The sequence below is a fragment of the Schistocerca cancellata genome, chromosome 2, assembly GCF_023864275.1.
Source record: "Schistocerca cancellata isolate TAMUIC-IGC-003103 chromosome 2, iqSchCanc2.1, whole genome shotgun sequence".
Classification (NCBI taxonomy): Eukaryota; Metazoa; Arthropoda; class Insecta; order Orthoptera; family Acrididae; genus Schistocerca; species Schistocerca cancellata.
This window is the reverse complement of record NC_064627.1, coordinates 375,307,441-375,333,782: the sequence shown is the minus strand read 5'-3', so window position 1 is coordinate 375,333,782 and position 26,342 is coordinate 375,307,441. Positions and strand designations below refer to the sequence as shown.

Below are 26,342 nucleotides of genomic sequence, written 5' to 3'. Positions count from 1 at the left end.
ACATAATAGAACAAAAATGCCAGTAACTAGGATGAATCTGCACTAAACAACAACTAAACAACAAAATAATAATATAACTACATAACAAAACAAGTGTCAATAACAAAACAAGTATTACTCAAATCATGGATAAAATCCTTCAGAAATAAATACTGAGTAACAGTAACTGTTGACAGCGTTACGAACACTTTTCTATCGCCAGTCGTCGGTCTTCTTCTGCCTGATGATGTGGTACACGTGTTTGTAGACGGGCACCTTGACGGCGTACGGCTTCGGCACGGGCACCTCAATGGGCTTCTCTACCTCGACGTGGTACGGCTTCTCTATAGGGTAAGGCACCTTCTTCTCTACTTCCACTGCGTACGGCTTTTCAACTGGGACGTGTATCGTTCTCGTGACGGGAACTTCGACGCGCTGGACGTCTTGAACGTAGACCGGGTACGGGTGAGGAACGGGGACCCCCACCAGCTCCGCCACCGGAACCGGAACCTCTTGGGGCACCGGTACGCGCACCACTTGCACCTGGAAACAGAAGCAAAGCTGCAGCGAACCTCTCGGTGAGCCGCACAGCACCCCACTGGCTGCGTGTCGGTTCAGCCTAGCTGCCATTCACATACCTAACTCCTCAAGGCACATCGTACACCTGCATCATGATACGATGGAACTCATTGCATTACGCTAGAGAAAACTAAAGCCAGAGACCTTTCTATGTGTCACTGACTAGCATAATCTGTTAGTTGGAGATCACCTAAGTGATATCGCTCTGCAGTGTCGGTGGATTTAACCTGTCGTTTGCCGACGTCGTTGCTAAGCGGTGGAGTAATGATGTTGTTGCTTGTAACATTGCACGTGCACAAACAGAAACTGAAGAAAGCACTGTAAACTTTTATTTTCGGTATGAACTTCCATTCCGCAGTACGAGGACTCGAACATGGGCTTTGGCTGTTGCGAGCATGTGTTCTACCGGACGTGGTATCGAAGTCCGACTCACGACGCGCGCTCACACTTACTTGATCTGTTTTAATGTGCTACGGGGCATAATATTTAATTTCTTTTATATTACTTTGCAGAATACAACATATAGCGTAGCCTGAAGTCTAAATTTGGTTGGTAAGCGACAATAAGGTCTAGAATTGTCCAAGCCAGTCAATCTGTATACCATATTTTATTCTAATGTACTACGAAACTACCATGAGGAGTAGGTTAGGGTGAAACGTCATAGCGTCCTTATTACATAGCGGACGCATCGAATGTTCCAGAACGAAACTCCACCAGGCATAGAGGGTACGCTGAGAAGTTTCTGGGAGTGATGGCCTCAGATAATAAGTCCCATAGTGCTCAGAGCCATTTCAACCATTTGAGAAGTTTCTAATGCATTTTCCCATGAAAGGAAAAGGTTCTGGTTTCAGTTTTGGTCCATCATATACTTTCAATCCACCTGAACGTTTCCATCGAGTGTGATTTCATGAGGGTAATACTTGATACCGACCGTATTCCCACACATCGTTTTTTTCCTGAGTGGTCTGTGCTAATCACTTTGGTGAATTCAATAGTCAAAGCAGACTTGTGATACCAGCAAGCTCAGTATTCCCTGCCGAGCGCCACCACTGGTGCCAGGGTACATCTGTCGTCACCAAAACACAGCTCTGCGCATTTCATTCCGCCAGTTGCGTCTTTCGGTATACTATCGAATGCAAGTCTGCACTCTGCTGTTTGGGAGAGAAAAGCTGGTTGTCAGTACCCTAAATTGCATCTCAGCTTCAAGTACAAGATCCACAATCGTCTTACGTAGTAGCTTGGGAATTGGCCATAATTTGTAATGAGTTTCATGTGCGTAATGGCTGCTCGTTTAGTTTATGGAAACCTGTGTGTGAATCTGGTTATCACTCTACATCTACATGATTACTGTGCAATTCACATTTAAGTGCTTGGCAGAGGGTTCATCGAACCACAATCATACTATCTCTCTACCATTCCACTCCCGAACAGCGCGCGGGAAAAACGAACACCTAAACCTTTCTGTTCGAGCTCTGATTTCCCTTATTTTATTTTTATGATCATTCCTACCTATGTAGGTTGGGCTCAACAAAATATTTTCGCATTCGGAAGAGAAAGTTGGTGACTGAAATTTCGTAAATAGATCTCGCCGCGACGAAAAACGTCTTTGCTTTAATGACTTCCATCCCAACTCGCGTATCATATCTGACACACTGTCTCCCCTATTACGTGATAATACAAAACGAGCTGCCCTTTTTTTCACCCTTTCGATGTCCTCCGTCAATCCTACCTGGTAAGGATCCCACACCTCGCAGCAATATTCTAACAGGGGACGAATGAGTGTAGTGTAAGCTGTCTCTTTAGTGGACTTGTTGCATCTTCTAAGTGTCCTGCCAATGAAACGCAACCTTTGGCTCGCCTTCCCCACAATATTATCTATGTGTTCTTTCCAACTGAAGTTGTTCGTAATTAAAACACCCAGTTCAATTGACAGCTTTTAGAATTGTACTATTTATCGAGTAGCCGAATTCCAACGGATTTCTTTTGGAACTCATGTGGATCACCTCACACTTTTCTTTATTTAGCGTCAACTGCCACCTGCCACACCATACAGCAATCTTTTCTAAATCGCTTTGCAACTGATACTGGTCTTCGGATGACCTTACTAAACGGTAAATTACAGCATCATCTGCGAACAACCTAAGAGAACTGCTCAGATTGTCACCCAGGTCATTTATATAGATCAGGAACAGCAGAGTTTCCTGGACGCTTCCCTGGGGAAAACCTGATATCACTTCAGTTTTACTCGATGATTTGCCGTCTATTACTACGAACTGCGACCTTCCTGACAGAAAATCACGAATCCAGTCGCACAACTGAGACCATACCCCATAGGCCCGCAGCTTGATTAGAAGTCGCTTGTGAGGAACGGTGTCAAAAGCTTTCCGGAAATCTAGAAATACGGAATCAACTTGAGATCCCCTGCCGATAGCGGCCATTACTTCGTGTGAATAAAGAGCTAGCTGCGTTGCACAAGAACGATGTTTTCTGAAACCATGCTGATTACGTATCAATAGATCGTTCCCTTCGAGGTCATTCATAATGTTTGAATACAGTATATGCTCCAAAACCCTACTGCAAACCGACGTCAATGATATAGGTCTGTAGTTCGATGGATTACTCCTACTACCCTTCTTAAACACTGGTGCGACCTGCGCAATTTTCAAATCTGTAGTAACAGATCTATCAAAAAAAAAATGGTTCAAATGGCTCTGAGCACTATGGGACTTAACATCTATGGTCATCAGTCCCCTAGGACTTAGAACTACTTAAACCTAACTAACCTAAGGACATCACACAACACCCAGCCATCACGAGGCAGAGAAAATCCCTAACCCCGCCGGGAATCGAACCCGGGAACCCGGGCGTGGGAAGCGAGAACGCTACCGCATGACCACGAGATGCGGGCTACAGATCTATCGGTGAGCGAGCGGTTGTATATGATTGCTAAGTAGGGAGCTATTGTCTCAGCGTAATCTGAAAGGAACCTAATCGGTATACAATGCCCGTATCAAGCGATTTCAGGTGCTTCGCAACCCCTAAGGTATCTACTTCTAAGAAACTCATGTTAGCAGCTGTTCGTGTTTCAAATTCTGGAATATTCGTCTTCTCTTGTGAAGGAATTTCGGAAAACTGCGTTCAATAACTCAGCTTTAGCGGCACAGTCGTCGGTAACAGTACCATCGGCACTGCGCAGCGAAGGTATAGACTGCGTCTTGCCGCTTGTGTACTTTACATACGACCAGAATTTCTTCGGATTTTCTACCAAATTTCGAGACAATGTTTCGTTGTCGGACCTATTAAGGGATCTTGCATTGAAGTCCGTGCCAAATTTCGCACGTCTGTAAATTTTAGCCAATCTTCGGGATTTCGCGCTCTTCTGAACTTCGCATGCTTTTTTCGTTGCCTCTGCAACAGCGTTCGGACCTGTTTTGTGTACCATGGGCGATTAGTTCCATCTCTTACCAATTTATGAGGTATGAATCACTCAATTGCTGTTGCTACTCTATCTTTGAATTTGAGCCACATCTCGTCTACATTTGCATAGCCAGTTCGGAAGGAATGGAGATTGTCTCTTAGGAAGGCTTCTAGTGACACTTTATCCGCTTTTTTAAATAAAATTATTTTGCGTTTGTTTCTGGTGGATTTGGAAGAAACGGTATTGAGCCTAGCTACAACGACCCTTGTGATCCCTGTATCAGTCATGATGCTCTCTATTAGCTCTGGATTGTTTCTGGCTGAGAGGTCAAGTGTGTTTTCGCAACCATTTACAATTCGCGTGGGTTCGTGGACTAACTGCTCGAAATAATTTTCGGATAAAGCATTTAGGACAATCTCGGAAGATGTTTTCTGCCTACCACCGGTTTTGAACAAGTATTTTTGCCAACATATCGAGGGAAGGTTGAAGTCCCCACCAACTATAACCGTATGAGTGGGGTATTTATTTGTTACGAGACTCAAATTTTCTCTGAACTGTTCAGCAACTATATCATCGGAGTCTGGGGGTCGGTAGAAGGAGCCAATTATTAACTAAGTTCGGCTGTTAAGTATATCTCCACCCATACCCATTCGCATGGAGTATCTACTTCGACTTCACTACAAGATAAACCACTACTGACAGACACAAACACTCCACCACCAATTCTGCCTAATCTATCTTTCCTGAACACCGGCTGAGACTTCGTAAAAATTTCTGCAGAACTTATATGAGGCTTTAGCCAGCATTCTGTACCTATAAAGATTTCAGCTTCTGTGCTTTTTATTAGTGCTTGAAGCTCAAGGACTTTCCCAGCACAACTACAACAATTTACAACTACAATTCCGACTGTTCCTTGATCCAAGCACGTTCTGTATTTGCCATGCACCCTTTGAGATTGCAGCCCATCCCGTACTTTCCCGAGGCCTTCTAACCTAAAAAACCGCCCAGCCCACGCCACACAGCCTCCGCTACCCGTGTAGCCGCCAGCTGAGTGTAGTGAACTCCTGACCTATTCAGCGGAACCCCAAACCCCACCACCCTATGGCGCAAGTCAAGGAATCTGCAGCCAACACGGTCGCAAAACCGTCTGAGCCTCTGATTCAGACCCTCCATCCGGCTCTGCACCAAAAGTCCGCAGTCGGTTCAACGATGCTGCAGATGGTGAGCTCTGTCTTCATCTCGTAAGCAAGACCGGCAGCGTTCACCAAATCAGATAGCCGCTGGAATGCAGAGAGAATTACCTCAGATCCAAAGCGACACACGTCATTAGTGCCGACATGTGCCACCACCTGCAGCTGGTTGCACCCAGTGCTCTTCATGGCATCCGGAAGGACCCTTTCCACATCAGGAATGCCTCCACCCGGAATGCACACGGAGTGCACACTGGATTTCTTCCCCTCCTTAGCCGCCATATTCCTAAGGAGCCCCATTACGCGCCTAACATTGGAGCTCCCAACTACCACCCTCTGCGATTGCCCAGACCTTGAAGGCTGAGAATCTTCTTCTGAAACAGGGCAGGCAGCTGCATCTGGTTCAGCCAGAGACAGTACCTGAGACCTGTTTGTCAGACGCACCGGGGAGGCTTTCTGATCAGCCTCTGGGGACGTATTTCGCTGCCTGCCACGCCTTGGAACGACCTCCCAATCAACCACAGGCGAGGGCTCAGCCCCACTGCGGCTGCAACTGTGGCAACCGTAGCGGCAGACAGATCTGGGGACAGACGGGACGAGGTTGATATCCCCGTGATACCCAAGTCCGGCTCCCCACAGTGGTGCCCATTGGCAACAGCCTCAAGCTGCGCGACCGAAGTCAGCGCCCCCTGCAGCTGTGAGCGAAGGGATGCCAACTCAGCCCTCAACCGAACACAGCAATCACAGTCCATGTCCATTCTAATCGACGTTGAAAAACAGTTACTGAAACACGAATCCATGCCTAGATAACGCAAGGGGAACACGCAAAGAATGTATGAACTAACCTGTACAAATGCTTAACGACTGCGCTACAATCTGCCTGAATTTAAGATTACAGTAACTAAAACTCTCCTACTAACCAGGAAGATGAACATGTGTGCCTTTCTCAGATAACCTGCAAAGTCATTTAATATACAATATGCAACTTTCTACAGAAGAACCAATCATTATAGTACAAGCTCACAATGCATCTGAGCTCAAGTTAAGAATCTTGTCCAACGAAGCAATTCTGACGTATGTACAATATTAGCCACGTATGGTGCTCTACTAGATATCAAATAACACTTGCGGTCGAATCAGCCTGTTCACGTTCAGTACGCGTTTTCTACCAGAGTACAACACCCGCATGGCGGAGACACATGATTGTCACTCATTGTCCAACATTCGCTATCCGCAATGGGGTCTTCACTTCGCCTACAGTTCATTCACTCATTGTTGTGAAGGAACACTGGCAGAGTTCGAGATACCAGGAAAGGGAAACGTGACAGCTATCTACAATACAACACAGCTATAGTGGTTTTACAAGGAAGCACCAACCAATGCGCAACCTGGTACAGTCATGTGAAATCGGTTTGACTATAGAGCCCGAGAAAGAGTTGCGTCTTTACACGAAGATCGGGTCTGGTGGGATCGTGGTAAAATTCGTGTCCGGAAACTGAAACGTCACGGTATCACGGAAACTTTCAATCTAATTTTAATATAGACTGCACGTTTCAACGATGTGAGCAGTCCACAGCAACCACCCACGTTTCGGATTCGACGTTGAACTGTAGGTCCCCTTACCCCTGTTTGATAACTAGTGTGAAATTAGGGACACACAACTGGCTGAAACGGCCCCGGGCATTGAGCCACACAATAATTAATCGAAGTAGTATCCGCCGTCTTCGGCAACTTCCGCCGAGCTATGCGAAGTTCTCACGTACTGCAGTCGAGTGAAGACTGCGCCTGCAGTTTGCTAGTTTGTACTACGTTTCATTCATCGACTTCACAGCCGTCTCCCAGTACTCAAAGAAAATATGGTGTTCCAGCGTCGTGTTTTTAGAGGTGTTCTATTTTTGAACTGCATATGTATACTTTGCTAAGAAAGGAAGTTAAGATCACGCTGTATTGTTTTCGGAAATCTTTATGGGTAAATTATTTTCCGGCAATGTAATACGTAGCGTTTCACACATGACGCAAGCGCTGCGTCCATCATTACGTGGTAGACAATAATGTCGCAGGCAGCCTGTCTGACGCATCATCTTGTTGAGCAGACTGTGGAAGGTGATGTGTCGGATTTAGTCGACCGTGCACAGGGACCCTCGAAAATCCTTAAGCGAGTGAATAACTATTTTGTCTTTAAGATTATCACCAATATAGTCTCAGATTCATTGGCATTGTGTTTTTTTTAATCTAATGCGTGAAATAACCGTAAATAATAAGTTTACAGTTTGTTGTTCATGTTCAGGTTTGATTGAAAAACACGTCCAGTTGCAGTCCAACACCTGTTTTCAAACCGTGCAGAGACTTTTAATGCAACTGATTAGGAGTTTCAGCGCTACAACATAAATTTCTTTGCGGGTTGACTTACCTTGATAAATGTAACCAGTCATAAAAAAAAAAAACGATCAGTCTCTCTGTCGCCCTCAGACTGCAATAGCCTGTTGCAGTACTGATGTCGAGCTACAGTATTTGAATTAATCAGATTGATGAGTTTATGGGTAACTCTATGAGCAGTCACTATGGACACACCAATTGCTAAATGGCTTCGCGAATTTTCTCCAGACTTTTTACCTAGTGCCGCTATTGTCTCTTTAAGTTTATTCTAATCGACACGCCTACAGAGGATATGGCTTCCCATGCAACACCGAACCAAGTGTTTGCGTCGTATTTGTAGCACCCAGTACGTTAGGGCAGATCATCTAGTGCTGCAGTTCATGCAGAACTGTCATAAGGCGTGCTAAGACTAGTCATGAGTGATAACTAATACATTGTAAAAAGGTAAAGAGCATCAGACAAATTGTGGTTTAGTATACAGTAATGTTCTCATGCTGAATACTTCGTTAAACAGCATTAATATACTGAATAATTTATTGTGATGACATCAGGTTCTTCTTAAATAGAGAAAGTATCTGACAAACACCGTATTTCCCGGGTATTCATTTCACCCATTTTCTATTAGAAACGAAAACAAAGAAATGAATTGCATTTGTAATGTGATACGGGAAAAAATTCACTTCCATCTATGTATGAAAACACCTTCGAAATTATGAAACATTCGTATAAAGAAATATGCGTATGTACAAAGTATAAATTTATTAACCAAATTAAGAAACATAGTTCGTAAAACATAAATTCTCTCTAATGATTCTTTTTAACTCAGAACTTGATTATAAACAACATTTTTAGTTACATTCCCAGCAGTTACGATGCAAATTGTTTGTAGCAAAGAAACAATAAATTTTAACGTCATACACGATGCGGTGGTTTTCACGCATCTCAGCGTTTAGGACTATGTATCTATGGTACTATGATACGCAGACAGTTCTTACCCTCACAGCGAATGTTGCCTGACAGTGCATACGAAGTTTTGCTGAAATCGGTCAAGTGGCTTAGGAGCGGATGAGGAACATTCACATAATCTCACATACATACATCAATTTTTATAATATATATCGATACTACTAGATTATTTAACGTGACCTTTGTAGCTACGTTCTATATGGAAGAAATCCCAATGAAAACTTAATGAACTATTATACAGCTGTAACCATTAACTTTATGAATGAAAGAAACATTGTTCAGTTTGATGACTCACATTAAATTGGTGACTCACTGTATTTTTGCTACAACATGCTGGAGAAGATATATGCATACATAAGAGATTGGAGTTACTTCTTTAGTAAGTACGAGAATAAATATCTATTTCCCAGAACAAATATCAGAAAATATAACAATCTTCCGTGGAATCATCTGTCTATGATTTTTAGCTGTTCAAGAGATACGTACAGACAAGCATCTTCAAAAGAAATACTGAAACTCTTTAGCTTCAGTTAACATTCTAGTAACAGCCATCTGCACAAATAGAGTAACCCTAGCATCCATGGTAAGTACCGACGCGGCACTCATAGTGGGTCAATGTAGTGAATGTAGCTCAGATGCCAAAATTTTATTTTTATTGTTACTTAGTAATAGTCGATAACGATTAAAATCTAACCCAGTAACCGATTGCATCATAACTCAGGCCATTTGCAGCCAAAAATAAAAGTTCCATACTTTGTGAAACCCTGAATACCAATAAGACATCTTGTAGACAACTCTGTAGTGTGAGGGTCCGCACTGAAGTGATATCACGTCTTGTGTTATTTATGTAATATCTAAAATATTTATCCTCAGGTGTACTTTTTGTAGTGATCCCAGTAGCAGATGAATGATGTGTGGTAGAGGAACGCGATACGAAGTTGATTCCACAAACGCTGACTTGGGTTAAGTTTAGAGTTAGATTTAGGTCTCAGTTTTGCAAGCCCTTGCTGACAACTGTGACAGTACAGCGAGATACTGACACCCCTGCCCCCCTCCCCTTCAGCCTTCTTAGACACGAAGTAGTAAAGCCCCGATCACGGCACAAAACTAAGACTTTCGTGGCGACTTGTTGATAAACTGCCTGTTGGCCTCTGTCTCCGGTTCTTCGGCCGAGTTTATTTGATGATTTTCTGACCTTTCGCCAGCACGAGTGGCTGACATTGTCAAAACCTGACCTTGTACCACTAGCAAAGGAGGGTGAACATTTGACAATATCGTCCACTCATGCTGGAAAAACGTCAGAAAAATCATTAAACGTCGGCAGAAGAACCCGAGACAATGTCAACAGTTAACTTTCCCACTCACGACGCCAGAGACATGGCGTAATACGCTTAACTGCTTGTTGTTGTTGTTGTTGTCGTCATGTTCATTTCGAAGACTCGTTTGATGCGGCTCACTACGCTATTCTACCCTGTGCTAACTTCAATATCTCCAAATAACTACTGTAAGCGACATCCATTTCAACCTGCTTACTGCATTCGTCTCACGGTCTCCCTCTGACAATTTTCCTCCCCACACATCTCCCCAATAATAAATCGACGATTCACTAGTATCTCAGAATGTGTCCTATCACCCGATCTCTTCTTTTTGTCAAGTTATGCCTCAAATTTATTTTCTCCCAAGTAACATTCAATACCTCGGCATGATCTGCCTATCTAATCTTGAACATTCCTCAAACCACATTACAAAATTTTCAATTCTCTTCTCAAATTTCGAAATTTGTGGTCAGATCTTATAGGACCAAACTGCTGAGGTCATCGGTCCCTAAGCTTATGCACTACTTAATCCAACGTAAACTAACTTACGCTAAGGACGACACACACAGCCCCATGCCCGAGGGATGACTCGAACCTTCAACGGGAGGAGCCGTGCGGACCGTGACAAGACGCCTAACACCGCGCGGCTAACCCGCGCGGCAGTTCTCATCTGAACTACTTACTGTCTACGTTTCGTTTCCATACAAGGCTATACTCCACACAAATTTCCTCCGAAAAGACGTCCTAACCCTTCGGTCTATATTCGATGTTGCCAGTTAATATTTTCTATCCTCTCTGCTTTGGATATCATCAGTTCTTTTATTGCCCAAAAAGCAAAACTCATCTAGCAATTTTAGTGTCTCATTTCCTAATCTAATTCGCTCAGCATCGCCTCATTTCATTCGACTACGTTCCGTTACTCATGTTTTGCTTTTGTTAATGTTTACCTTATATTCTACTTTCAGGGCACTGTCCAGCCCGAACAACTGGTCTGCAAAGTCCTTTCCTATCCCTAGCATAATTACAGTGACGGCAGCAAACCAATAAAAAATTTGGAGATGGAACATGGTTCGAGAAACAGGAACGATTCTGAACTTTTGTTTAGCTGGATTTAACAACCTAGATATTGTAAGCCTAGTCGAAGATATCGTGTGAAAAGCACGTACTTGTCGTCTCCGTCAATTACCTTTACTCTAACATTACTTAGAGTGAGAAAATCGTGAAATGAATGGAGGCTGTGCGCGCTGTTTACCTTGGGCCCGGCTCCTAAGTTGTGTAATACGGTCACCTGCTGGTGGATGGGCTTGAATGCGTCTCCTGCGTAGTCGCCGCTACCGCCATAGGCCTGGTTACCCAGCAGAGCTAGATCACCAATGCCGGCAGTGACAGCGTGCACTGCAGCCAGCACTGCCATCACCGAGGTCAACAGCTGCACGTTACCAACTCGCTGCACAGAAAATAAGCACATGGAGGCACTGCACTGCACACAATAACTAACCACGATATTACTGCACTTTGCCTCCCTTAACCTTTATCAGAAACAAGCGGTGATGCTACAGTGAACGAGCACAGTGGTGACAAGGGGAAAGACATCACATTGTGAATGATTTAGAGACAGTGGTGCATATATTATCAAGAGTTTCAGCGTGTCCCCGTGAGATGTCACGATATAAACTCGCGATAAGCCGAACAAAGTGCCTTCAGCTCAGATACAATAATATTGTGACCGATTACTACAAACCCAGTATCAGTTCTCAAGGTGAAATAATGCTTTTGTCAACATGGAAACACAGAACTTCTGGAGTATTTTCTTGCATTAAAATGTTTGTTAATGAGTTTCAACTGCAGTCTCATTTATCATGTAATAGAGCTTATGAAACAGTCTATTGATACATTACATTTGTGGGATAGACCTTAGAGATAGTCATACAAGGCTGGTTCACTAAATGAAATTCATTGAAAAAAATCGGAAACGCGTATTAGGTAATCTACGATGTATTTGTAGTGTGAAGTAAAGGAAGTCTAGCTCAAGCAATACCAAGCGTTACTCCTTTGTATATCCACATCTTGTCGTAATAATACATCTCTTTTTAAAACCAAGGTAACAATACCAGGAACAAGAACTGCCAATATGCAGACATTAAGTCACATTTTTGGTCCTGAAATACGTTCGTTATTCAGGAATACACTGTATCAATCTCTTTAGCGCAACCACTGCGACCTTAATTACTACCAAATTATCTCTTTAGATGAGCGTAAGGGATGTAATGATAAGCAACTCCTTCCCCGTCTACACTGGAGAACCAACTGATTAACAGATTGGTTATATGTGACAATTTAAAACAGTGAGTCAAATACGGATTCGAATCTGGATCTATACTTTTCAAAGATAGTCCACAACTATTTGCAGCATCCAAGCAAGTTTCATGCTCTGGCTCAAAATTTCAACTTGTCATGGCTATATGAACGATTAACATTGTCACTTTATATCAATGCTGTGTAATATCAAACTTCAGCACATGTCCAGAATAGTAATTCGATCTGTGTGGGCCAAGCACTGTGGACCTTATTCATTTGACGAAACTTTGCTACAGTAGCCTTGGAATTACCTGATGCACCTTAGCATTATACATTTCCGTCTGTTATTTTGCAAAAACTGACATATTGAGCTCGTGACTGTGTAAAGATACACGGAAGATTACAGCAACCAGCCACTTTTTACAGTTCTATTTATTTACTTAAACAGCGCCGTTTTCGGTTTCGAGCCGATAGGTTCATCTTCAGACGGCTAGTTCACGTCGTTTTCGTGTTTTATTTCCCCACCTCAAGAAAATTTCTGGGGGTGGTGATGCCCAACAACCAAAACAAGATGTGAGACAAGGTTTTTTGTTATTGTGCCCCACGACGATATTAAGCTATGTAAACAAATTGGTATTCATACCTCCATGTGATGACACTTCTAAGTGTGTGTGTCTGGTGCGTTACAATACGTGCATATATATACGCAAAAACGTGCATTATACACTTTTCGATGTTGCATGCTGCACTGGATAGTAATGGCGCGGATTCTTCATTGTAAGTAACCGAAACATCTTCAGTTTAATAATAATAATTTGTTTACACCGCTTAAAATTCTCGTGAGGCACTATTACAATTAAAAAGACTTTGTATCACATCTTATTTTGGTTGTAGGGCATCACAAGCCCAAGGAAGTTTCGTCAGGTGGGGAAACCAAACACGAAATGTAAAGTAAAACTGGAACTAGCCATCTGAAGATGAACCAATCGGTTCGAAACCGGTAACGGCGCCGTTTAAATAAATAAATAGCTTTGTAAAAAGTTGTTGGTTGCTGTAATTATCTGTGTAAGATTCAACCTATGTACATTTACGTGTTTGTAAAAAGTTTCGTATTGATTTTTAAATGAAATAAATTTAAAAATATTTTACTATTTTCACGTTCTTGAGATTTCACGACATTCAGGATTCTTTCCATTTCGACTAAAACCTGCAAATGGAACAACAGGATTTCAGTTCTTTTGTTAATACGTATTACACAGTTTTGGCTTTCTTCCGTGCTCCCTATCGTCAAGGACCTTCTCAGGACGAGCGACGCGATAGAAAAATGTAGATAATGTGATGGAGAGAGAGTGATAGAGGGAGAGAGAGAGAGACAGAGAGACAGAGTCCATTTCACTGTAGTTGTAAGGTTGGTGCGAGCACTTGGCAGTCGGACTGCTGCTGTGGTCTAAGGGCAGTTCCACTTCTTGAAATTCGGGACGTGCTTCCTTGTTGTCGGAGTCTTTGCGTGTTTTACGCCTCTAGTGTTTCCTCCTGCAGTCGTCTGATCCGCACTTTACGTGGTTTACTTAGCGAATAACCAGCTTAAAGTTTTTGTTGATGCTGTTGTTGTGCTTGTGCGAAGGCTGGTTTGACGCAGATTTCCATGCTACTCTCTCATCTCTGTTGCTACTGGAACCTAGATCCACTTCAATCTGTTTACTGTATTCTAGCCTGGATCTCCATTTGTAACTTTTCAAGCCTCCTCCTCTCTCCCCTGGCCCCCTCACTTCCCTCCATTACCAAACTGACGGCTATTTGATGGCGCAGGATGCGTTCTAGTAACCGACCTCATCTCTTAGTCAGGCTCTGCCATAAATTCGTTTTTTTCTCAAATCGGGTCAGGACCTCTTCATATGGTACTCAATCTACCATCTAATCTTCAACATTATTCAACATCAGAACGTTTAAAAAGCCTCTATTTTTTTCTTGTTTGAATTTCTGTACAAGGTCATATTCGAGACTAGTACCTACAGAAAAGACATCCTAATGTTTACATATGTATCAACTGTTAACAGATTTCCCTTTGTCAGAAATGCTTTCGTTCCTACTGAGCCTGCATTTTACATTCCCTCTACTTCGGCTATCTACGTTATTTATCTGCCAAAATAGCAAAGCTCATCGACTACTTTTAGTATCGCATTTCCTAATATAATTCACTCAGAATCATGTGATTTACGTCAACTAAATTCCACCGGCCTTGTTTTTCTTCTGGGATGTTCAGCCTGTGTTTTCCCTCAAGTAACTAATGCTGGGTGCCGGCGGCCAGTCGTAGCCCAAAGAAGCGTTAAAGTAATACTGCCGCATTGGTGATGGCTATATGGCTCGCAGGAGCAAGCCGTTGTAACGATCTGCATCCCTTGCGCGACATGTGAGTTACGTGAAATTGCGCGGTACTGATATTTCTTATTCTGTAACAGACTGACAAGTCCAGTTTGTACATTTGAACCACGTTCGTAGTTTCAGCCAATTTGTTTCCCTGGAACTGAATTCTGAAATTGTGTTAACTCTCTGTCATCTGTTTAATATTTCTTTTCGTCATGCCCAAAGAAATCGAGAATGGAGGGAAGGAAGGAAGGATGTAAAGTCCCGATAAACAGGTTATCTAATCTAGAGCACTGATTCAACCGGAAAGTTGATGAAGAAACTCTCTGGTCTCATTTAGGAAGGATTATTTACCTTGAGCTGTTTAAGAGTATTTCAACATAGATGCTTCCGAATGGGGGTACGGTAGATGAAACACTCACTCTCGCTCATCACAACCAACACATTGAGCTACGAATTTACTTTTACTTTCTAGTAATTTACACAAAAATCTACATTTTTTGAAATAAAAATACGCAGCAGATACTAGAGAGAAATTTGACTTTCAGAGAAGCATAGAGCCTCATTCATTTGAGATTTAAGATTTGACATTTGAGGAAATAGTTCCGGACAAGTTGTAGGCTTCACTCACGTTGGATTAGCAGTTTAGTCAAGTTGCGTTATTTAGAAACTAAACCTAACAGCGTCACTTAAAAGAGCAGCCAGTCCAGTCCATTAAAATGGGAAGCACACAGTCAACACCCGCACTCAAACCTATCTATCGTTGGGTGGCGACTGGGACGATCTGGTTTCCGTCTGTCTACCAGAGCCCTCTGTTGCCAATCATTCGTTTAGCTTTGTGACCGCCAACACTGAACATTGTAGTGAAATTGCGACGGTCAGTTTAAGTGCTGTTAATGGGAACAACAGGGTCTGTGAAGCGTCAAATTTCCCTTGTTACCAAGTAAGTTGTAATCAATGAGCTTGAGCTGACAGTGAGAATACTGTGATTTCGGTTGGTAGAACCTTACAAAACATGTGTTTAATATGTTGTATAACACTTTAATTTCCTCATCTAGTATGTGTTACTGTCCTGACGAAATAAATCTCGGGTGAACAGCCTGGTATGAGTGTGCATAGGACACAATATTGCAGCAATCGACCACGTTACCATCATCAGGTTCTCTGATTACTGCACCCAATAGCAATAGATTATCTCCCTGCCTCTCATTGAAATATGGTTTTGGATAGCGGAAACACACGCACTAACTTTTAGGAGGCTTCCGAAACCATACATCACAGAATTATGTTACTGGTCCAGTGTGAAGCTGCCTTGTACAACAACGTAACTTTCCAGCAGTAACTTGTCACGGGAAACTGCGCAGTACGGGAGAGCGCCGGATCTCCGTCCTTGGCCGACAGAGCAGAGATTTTGCAGCGCGTCCCTGTATCTCTCTCCACGGTCAGCGCGCGGGAACGGCGCGGCCGGAACGCAATTAAACAAATAACCGCCGCCGTAATTAATTGCCTGCCGGCGAGACAATAGAGAGGCAGAGATGGATACGTCCCCGTTTCGCCGCTTTCTGTGATGCTCGTCCGGCCACGTCTGTTACTGTGCGGTACAAAGCACGCACCACAAAGAGACCACTGTTTTTAAATTTCACAGCAGTTCCCAGAATGTCATCCCTAATAATTAATTTTATTAACACCGGAGAACATGGTGAAGCTGAAGAGAGTTTATTATGTCCTTCAGTGAACGTTGGAGTGTAAGGGCGTGCGACGAAAACAGTACTACTCAATTTAGGAGGGCAGGGGGGGGGGGGGGGGGTACGTCATGCGAAAAACACTCTGTTTAAAAGATATCCCAAATCCACAAATCTGAGGGTATGACAACGAAATTTTATACCATACTTTACGTGAATTAACACATTTATTCGTAAGTTCACTGGCTTATATGTATTTAAATTTTTTCGTACAATAAAAAATTTTATTTTGAATATATAACACACGTACCTCTTTCTAAGAAACTATTGAAGAGATTTAAAAACAAATTCGTCTAATCTCTTTGTCTATAGTAAGCTTCTTTGAGTATTTTTGAATATGTGGCATAAGAGAAATTTATTAATTTTAAATTATAATTCTGTAAGTATAATACAAAATTATTATACTTACAGAATTATAATTAAAAATAAACATTAACATCGAGTATAGATTTAAGTGTCAGGAAGTCGTTTCTGGAAGTATTTATATGGAGTGTAGCCATGTATGGAAATGAAACATGGGCGATTAATAGTTTGGACAAGAAAAGAATAGAAACTTTCGAAATGTGGTTCTACAGAAGAATGCTGAAGATTAGATGGGTAGGTCACATAACTAATGAGAAGGTACTGAATAGGATAGGGGAGAAGAGAAAGAGAAGAGAAATTTGTGACACAACTTGACTAGAAGAAGGGATCGGCTGGTAGGACATGTGCTGAGGCATCAAGGGATCACCAATTTAGTATTGGACGGCAGCGTGGAGGGTAAAAATCGTAGAGGGAGACCAAGAAATGAATACACTAAGCAGATTCAGAAGGATGTAGGTTGCAGCAGGTACTGCGACTTGAAGAAGCTAGCACAGGATACAGTAGAATGGAGAGCTGCATCAAACCAGTATCTGGACTGAGGACCACAACAACAATAGCAAATACAAAGCTCATGCAAATTTCAAAGCAGGTGGCCCCATAGCTTACACTCAGAATTTCAAGAATTACACTTGGGCTATATTTTTTTGGGTTTATAGAAAGAAGCGTACAAAATTTCAAAATTCTTGACTTCATAGAGTCTGAGAAAAAGGCACATAAACTTAAAAAAAAACATGATTTTCAGGAAATCCAATTTAACGTTCAACTACTCAGAAGGCCCCAGGTTCGAACTCAGGCCGTCCTTCCCTTCAGGGCTTTTCTTCTACCTTCTTTGCTTTACCAGGTCCTCAACTATTTTTTTGCTGCAGAGGGGCGCTATAACTCTATTTCACTCAAGATGTCTTGAATGAAATTTCCTGTCATAAAGCCCATGATCCCTATTATCCTCATATTACCTACTTTCCCATCATCAAATATAAGAATTGCATCATAAGTTGCAATTCTGACAATTTTAGCTGATGACAATTTGGTTTTAGGTCTTCGTCTGCATATGAGTAAATCAAGAACCTGTATGTGGGTTTGACAGCATCCAGGATGGAATGTGAAAGCATCTTCTTGTTAAAGCAGTGTTTCTTATCCTTCTGAGTCTGCAGATATCTACACCAGCCCAAGCTGCATTTGTCATGTCAAGGACATGTTCTGGAATTACCGAAAGATGAAAGAGACTCACTTATGCGTAAATCTCCGTCAGTGGCACAAGGCAAACCAAGAATTGCTTTTTCGTAAACAAAGCAGCTGGTTTATTATTGATTCTAATAGACGAAACGGAGTCGCTGATGATCTGTAAAGTAAAAGAGTATACAGGGTGATTCACCTAACGTTACCGCTAGATATATTTCGTAAACCACATCAAATACTGACGAATCGATTCCACAGACCGAACGTGAGGAGAGGGGCTAGTGTAATTGGTTAATACAAACCATAAAATAATGCACTGAAGTATGTTTTTTAACACAAAACTACGTTTTTTTTTAAATGGAACCCCGTTAGTTTTGTTAGCACATCTGAACATATAAACAATGCCGTTTGTTGCATTGTAAAATGTTAATTACATCCGGAGATATTGTAACCTGAAGTTGACGCTTGAGTACCACTCCTCCGCTGTTCGATCGTATGTATCGGAGAGCACCGAATTACGTAGGGATCCAAAGGGAACGGTGATGGACCTTAGGTACAGAAGAGACTGGAACAGCACATTACGTCCACATGCTAACACCTTTTTATTGGTCTTTTTCACTGACGCATATGTACATTACCATGAAGGGTGAGGTACACGTACACACGTGGTTTCCGTTTTCAATTACGGAGTGGAGTAGAGTGTGTCCCGACATGTCAGGCAAATAGATGTTCAATGTGATTGCCATCATTTGCTGCACACAATTGCAATCTGTGTCGTGATGAATGTCGTACACGCCGCAGTACACCTGGTGCAATGTCGCCACAGGCTGCCACAATACGTTGTTTCATATCCTCTGGGGTTGTAGGCACATCACGGTACACATTCTCCTTTAACGTACCCCACAGAAAGAAGTCCAGAGGTCTAAGATCAGCAGGAAAGGGCTGGCCAATTTATGCGTCCTCCACGTCCTATGAAACGCCCGTCGAACATCCTGTCAAGGGTCAGGCTAGTGTTAATTGCCAAATGTGCATCGTGCACCATCATGCTGATACCACATACGTCGACGCGTTTCTAAGTGGGACATTTTCGAGCAACGTTGGCAGATCATTTTGTAGAAACGCGATGTATGTTGCAGTGCTCTCCGATACACACGATCGAACAGCGGAGGAGTGGTACTCAAGCGTCAACTTTAGGTTACAATATCTCCGGATGTGATTAACATTTTACAATGCAACAAACGGCACTGATTACGTATTTGTTTATATGTTCAGATGTGCTAACAAAATAACGGGGTCCATTTAAAAAAAACGTAGGTTTGTGTTAAAAAACATACTTCACTGCATTTTTTTATGGTTTGTATTAACCAGTTACACTAGCCCCTCTTCTCACGTTCGGTCTGTGGAATCGATTCGTCAGTATTTGGTGTGGTTTACGAAATATATCCAGCGGTAATGTTAGGTGACTCACCCTGTATATGACGGCCTTCTAGGTGTATCTCGTACAAGTTCGCTTGAAAACAATCCACGGAATCGTTGCTCAACGATCTGGTATTGAAGAGTTGCTTCAAAAAGTGGGCGTGGCAGCAAGGTCGCGTCACACATTCAATTATTTTTTTGTCATTTGAGGCGCGATTTAATTATTTTAACTTTGGAAATGTATGGTCCAGTTTTACCAACAAATACAAAATAAATTGAAAATTGTCATTTTCAGTCAATTTGATGAACGTTTTCCTTAACCACTGCCACCTCATATTGGACATGGTGCTAGAGCGAGGACTAACTCTAAGCAGCAAACTGAAATGGTAATATCTAATATTATGGATACTGGAATGGAATAGTAAATCTCCAAAACTGTAAACAGAAAGTAAAAGGGGTGCTTAGAGAAACTAAATGAAGCATAAATCGAGAACTTTATCTGGAGTACAGCTTGTAAGCGTACCAAAGATTAACTCCTCCCATTTGAGTATAGTTGATATAGTGATGACAGACTTCATTACCTAGATCCAAAATTTTTCCGTATTCTCACTGCCTCGTCACCTTAAATGCTCTCGGCAAGATTTTAAAGGTGTTATGGGGATGGCTGCTATGTGGGATAGGGTGCTGCTTGCGGTTGTCCTTTGAAAAATGGAACAGTCATTGGATTACATCAAAGAACGTAGTAATAACAAGAGATTTGTGTTAACTCTTAAAACTAAAAGTGGATAGACATGCCACAACAATTGAGAAAAAACACAGGAGGAAATAAAATAAGCCTCCGATAGTATTTTTGCATGTCTATGATGCAGAGGGAAGTGTAAGTAACACACCTGACGAGAAGTACAACCTATCACAGGGCATCTAAATACCTAGAAGGTAAATCTGGAAAGAGGTTCACTGATCTCTACGACGAAATTTACTTTTCCGCGTTACAAACCACTATCAAGCTGATTGTTTACCGTTTTTTGTATCACATTTCCTTTCCGTTTTATTTCCATACGGATCGTGGAGAGAATGACAGCACATACGTTCCTGTATGAGTGTACTAGTGTTTGTCTTTCAGAGTATCCGTGTGACGGATTCATAGGAAATTGAAGGAAATTCCTAATTTCCGCTTCGAAACCAGTTTCCGCCGAACACAATGTCTGTCTTTGTGTACATTCTACGTCTCGTAATTTCTCTTTCTTGTTACGTTATTTCACATGCAATATGCGTTCAACGTTCTCCAGTCGACCTGCTATAATACCCACGTACTTGAGCAATATTCCAGTTACGGAAGCACAAGTGTTTTATAAGCAATATCTTTCGTAGATAAATTGCATAGTGCTGTGCCAGTAAATCGAAGGATTCCACATCATATAGTTGTGCATTGTTATTTCTAGGCTTTCGTATAACTTTCCAGTGTAAGACTGCTACATCTTTACCTGTAGCGCACACTTCTATGCATCAGAATCTGGTAGATGTCTCTGTTCAAGACTAATAGTTTTTCAAGATATAACTGATGATTATTATAAAAAGTTTTAAGAGATAAAACTTCGTTAGAGATAATTCCATCATGTGCCAAGTGCATTAACACATAAGACAACAGCTAACACTACCCGCCAAGACTGAACCAGGAAAGAAGACAGAAATCGCCCGCGATTGAATCTACACTTTATTGCAGATCTAGATTTCAGCTATAATACGCACTTGTGAAGGTACATAGCTTACTCCAAATTGATTTTACCTCTATGGTAAGTTCCTGTAATAACATGTGCATTTATAACCCTGTCCAGTTTACATGGAACACTTCATACGCACTGATGAGACGGGTAGCTATACTGTAGCTGAAATATAGATCTGCAGTGAAGTACAGATTTGATCGCAACTGACTACTGACTTACTTCCTGTTTTAATTGCATTACTGTCATTGTACACAAAGATTCCAATTGAATCCAACTTTATGTTAATGGATTGTTACACTTCCCTGGGAGAAAACGATACACTACTTCTACGCATTACGTTTTTCGGCCTCATCGTGTACTGATGACGGATGTTGCGCCCACCATTCGTGCCATTTCAGATAGCTTTGAAGCCAATGATTAGCTCAGTTTTATACACGCAGACTGTGCTACGAGGAAGATGCCCCTTTATTTCTGCAGTTACATCTACACCTTGCATAAGAAAATAGATATCATACCCTGCTTCTTACACTATCAAAAGTTGATATATCTACCGTTCCCTTCAGCTTGGGAGCAATCTGCAGCGGACTGAAGGATATTTGAGTGTTCTTGAGCGAAAAAAAATTCTCGTGTTAATCAAACAAGCATATGACTGCTGGCGCTGCCGTTCTTTGAACACTCTGAAACTGTTTTGGGAACTGCTGTAGGATGACAGCAGAGCTCAGACAGGTGCCCAGCTGGTAACACTAGAGTCATTTCAAAAGTCCTGCACACTGAGCATGCACGGCCGTTACGGTGGAGTGATAAAGCTGAAATTCACGTCGGTTGTGAGCGAGACTTACGGCGTGACGGTTGTGTAAATGTGTCTGCTGATTCGCGTGTCTGCGTCGTTAGTAATTCAGCTTTAAAATGAAAGCTGAAATCGAATCATGTCGGATTACACGTGGTGACCAGCGTCCTATATCAAAGTCTGATGTCTACGTGGAAAGAACCAAGCGGAAATTTACAACACTTTGAGAGAAGTGTATAGAAATAGTGTTGTGGATCGTAGCTCTGTATCACGGTGGTCTACTCATTTCCGTGAAGTTCGGGTAAGCACTGAGGACAACCCAAGAAGTGGAAGGCCGTCAACTGCAACTGACTACATCTGTCAGGTTATTGCTAATGACCTTTTGAGATAGAATCGACGAAAAGCATGTGAGGAAAATGCGTATGAGGCCAGAATTCCCGTGACTTTATTTTACAGAAACATATCTGAAAAGTTAAAGTCGAGAAAAGTTGCTGCCAGATGGGTTGCGCATGATCTGAGTGAAGGGCAGAAAGCAGGTCGCAAAAGAATCACAGAAGAATTGCTTCAACGTTGTCGAACAGAAGGAACACAAGCGACTGCTGCACTTGATGAGACCTTGATACGAGATTTTCAGCCAGAACAGACGCCTCAGACGTCACAATGGAAAAGTTCCGACTTTCCACGCCCGAAAAAAGAAAGATCAATGGTGGAACTGATAATGATCTTTATGTATGATGCGAGCTGACTCATAGCTACAAATAGAGTATCCTAGGGGAAATCTGTAACAAGCTGTTTCTCTAAAAGGTTTCACACCTGAAAATCGTAGAAGATGGACTGACATGCTTGTAGCAGGTGTCCTTATTTGGCACGATAGTGCAAGACCGCATATTGCCCTACCAGTGAGAGAAAAGTTCGACAAATATGGCTGGGAAACACTTCCCCACCCACCATACGGTTCTGTTGTCAGTCCACCAAACTTATGTTGGTTTCCCAAGAAGGAAACACTCCGTGGAGAACGTTTTGATAGAGCTTCCAGTGAGGTGACCCAAACACTCAGCCAGCTCAATACTGAACGTGGTCTATCCGGAATACAGAAGTTCCCAAAACGTTCGGAAGCCGTCATAAGCAAGAACTGAGATTATATTGAAGCTCTGTTAAGGTATTTAGTAGTCAAGTAGTTTTCTTCAGTTCTGTCTTACAGTGTGCAGAACTTTTGAATTAGCCGTCGTAGGAGATAGATGCCAATTTGTTCGCTCCTAAAACGTATGGTTTCAGCTGAGAGATCCACCGACAAACCGACAACTCACCGGTGTTCATCGTTGATTTTCGGCCAGCGGAGTTCGACAGGAAGTAAGGGCATTCGAATCCGTAAGCCATATTTACTTCCTTATCGTCTGGCATAAACACTTGGACATACATGGTACGCTGGGCATTTAAATCAGCAGAGAATATTAAAAGAATAATAAAGTGAATAGTAAAATAAGCGGCTGAAAAACATTAAAATCAACAATAAAAAGAACATTAGAATGAGAAATAAATTAAATATTAAAAGAACAATAAAATGAACACTAAATTTACACTAGAAAAGTTTATAGCCGATTAAGGAAGACGGACGGCAAGCATAATCATTAAATGTTACTACCTCAATCACCCTGCCAGTATACTGCAGCATCCTTCAGTTCATGCCGACCTCGGTGCGTTCTGATGTTGCAGCCACCCACAATGTAGCCCATTGTTTGGCAGAAAGGAACGTAGTCACATTATGTGAATAGTTTTTGTATATCTGAGAGATCGTGACATTATTAAGTACTATGCAAATGACTCTGAGGACATGGGCTTTGGACCCATTTGTACTATAGGCCCTGGCAAACTCTGTGGGATGTTCGAATTCTGTTAAGAGCTTTCTATTGTCGACGGGAGAGTTCGACTCCAGTAGGTCTCTGTGTGCAGTCGGAAGTGTACCATCGAATCGTCAAATAACCAGGGCCACCATCTGTCCGACGCTGCTCATTGGTGCTGTAACTTGTGTCTAATAGCAGCTGTGATAAGACTGGTGGGGTTTTCTAGCATCTCAACGTCCTCTGTGATACTTGAGGAACGTCCTTATGCTCTGGCAGCTTTGAGTCACTTCAGTCGATGGAGCAAAAAGCCAGAAAACAGCTTTCACTTTGCTTCACAACACTACGCTAAAGTTCAGCTACCTAGAGAACAGTGTTGTTCTCACAATAGCTTTTTGGACAAAGTAAACAAATGTCGCCGTGGAATAAAAAAAAATGTAGCATCTTCTTTGAACGGAAGTCGTATTTGTGTTGAGTGTTCCGTAATAGTATCAATGTAAAGAAGAGGCAGGCAGCCAAGTGAACCGAGTGATAGGACTCAGCTTTTTGAGTATCACCTTCAGCATCTTGGATTGAAGCAACTTTGGTAGGCTATTTTTCTCCTGACACAAAGTGATGATATCCTAAGTGTTGAACTTACCTCAAGAATGGTTGTACTAAAATAACGAGTGAGTATTCATACGTTAGTATAATCGCGAAAATGATATATAAACGTATAAGGTAAACAGAAATAATAATTTACTTACGGAACAGTAATAGACTATAGCGAGTAGTACGCATAACTCGACAACCACACATTAAAATCTACTGACATTTAAATGCTTAATTGCAGAAGAATCATAAAAATTCCGAAGAGGAATGAAAGTGCAAGGGGTAAAGAAACCAATGCTAATTTTTCTAGCTGACCTTGAGAACAACTTCTGTCTGGATATAAGGAAGACGTAGACTGATAAAACGGATCGATAGCAAGTAGGGACACACAAAGATTGACGTGTTCATAACAGATTGTAGAGATGGCTGGTGTTGTAGTTGCGAAGTTAAACATAAAACACTGAAACGATTAGATGTGATGGCTGACGTACAGGAGACAGTAGGGGCACACAAAGATTAAACTTGCAAGGTAGATTGAAGCTGATGTTATGTGGTGTAGCTATGAAGTTATGCATGAAAATATTAGCAATGTTACACACAATGGTGGAAGCAAAGAGGATAGCAGAGGCACTCAAAAACTGATATGGCAAAATTGATTCCGTAGGGAAGTTAGATCTAGTAGTTATGAAATTAGACTCGAAAAGACTACCAAGATTACACAGCGTAGACGGAGGAATATAGATAGTAGGGGTACCAAAGAATTAAAAAATGCCAAAAATACCGCAGGGGATTCAGCTCTAAAGCTGAAGACGAAGCTAGGGCCGGCCGTTGTTACCGAGCGGTTCTAGGTGCTTCAGCCCGGAACTGCGCTGCTGCTACGGTCGTAGGTTCGAATCCTGCCTCGGGCATGGATGTGTGTGATTTCCTTAGGTTAATTAGGTTTAAGTAGTTCTAGGTCTAGGGGACTGATGACCTCCGGTGTTAAGTCCCATAGTGCTTAGAGCCATGAAGCTAGGGATGAAAATATTACCGCAAGACAGGAAAGATGGCGGAGAGAATGTAACCAATCCAGACAGTGCAATTAAATAAAAGTATCTTCTCAGAAGTTGGAAAGAGCAAAAATAATCAAATTGAAAATGCACCTAATAATTACAATATGTGCAAATCATATTGTAGCGGATGTATGGTTTTGTAATTGTGAAGTTAGACATATAAAAGATTAACAAGTCTACACATGATGGCCGAAGGCAGACAGTACATCTACATCTACATCCATACTCCGCAAGCCACCTGACGGTGTGTGGCGGAGGGTAACTTGAGTACCTATGTCGGTTCTCCCTTCCAGTCTCGTATTGTTCGTGGAAAGAAGGATTGCCGGTATGCCTCTGTGTGGGCTCTAATCTCTCTGATTTTATCCTCATGGTCTCTTCGCGAGATATACGTAGGAGGGAGCAATATACTGCTTGACACCTCGGTGAAGGTACGTTCTCGAAACTTCAACAAAAGCCCGTACCGAGCTACTGAGCGTCTCTCCTACAGGGTCTTCCACTGGAGTTTATCTATCATCTCCGTAACGCCTTCGCGATTACTAATTGATCCTGTAACGAAGGGCGCTGCTCTCCGTTGGATCTTCTCTATCTCTTCTATCAACCCTATCTGGTACGGATCCCACACTGCTGAGCAGTATTCAAGCAGTGGGCGAACAAGCGTACTGTAACCTACTTCCTTTGTTTTCGGATTGCATTTCCTTATGATTCTTCCAATGGAGCACAAACAAACTAAAATACACAATAAATATGGAAAAGAATGTAGTCTGTAGTACTTTTAAAGTTAAATAAAAAAGGATTAGTGTAATTACTCCGAATGGTCAAAGTAGGATAGACAGTAGGATTACAGGTAGAATGAAAACGTGCTAAAGAAATTAGAAAGCATTTTTGTGTACAGTAGTTGTAGAGATGAAAGAAATAGCACAAGATAGGAGAAGATGGAGGAACAGAATGAAATCACTCGAAAGTAAAAAGATTGTCTTGAATGAAAATGAAAAGAAAAAATTTTGCGAATGAAAAGTCCGTGCGAAAACTGCAGAAAACGTAGGCAGTGTTGTAGAGTAATAGGAGAAGCGGAGGATGTGGAATTGGAGCGCGGCTCGACTCACCGTGTGCTCCATGGTGGTGTCGGGAGGACGAGTGATCCCAGAGGCGGACGCGGGCTTCTCATAT

The 26,342-nt window shown here is 42.1% G+C and overlaps 1 protein-coding gene across 1 annotated transcript; it reads right to left on the bottom strand.

Moving 5' to 3' along the window:
- On the bottom strand, positions 1-26,342 carry LOC126161772 (MAGE-like protein 2). Its single transcript, XM_049917841.1, has 3 exons — positions 26,279-26,342; positions 11,077-11,271; positions 1-522 (listed from the first exon to the last, which is right to left on the bottom strand). The coding sequence occupies exons 1-3, from the start codon at positions 26,288-26,290 to the stop codon at positions 193-195; spliced, it is 537 nt and encodes a 178-aa protein (XP_049773798.1). The 5' UTR covers positions 26,291-26,342; the 3' UTR covers positions 1-192.

Excerpts from the sequence above, each read along its gene's own strand:
- LOC126161772 (XM_049917841.1), bottom strand. Across the intron at positions 523-11,076 it reads ACTTAGGAGCCGGGCCCAAG|GTGCAAGTGGTGCGCGTACC; the intron begins GTAAACAGCGCG and ends TTCTGTTTCCAG.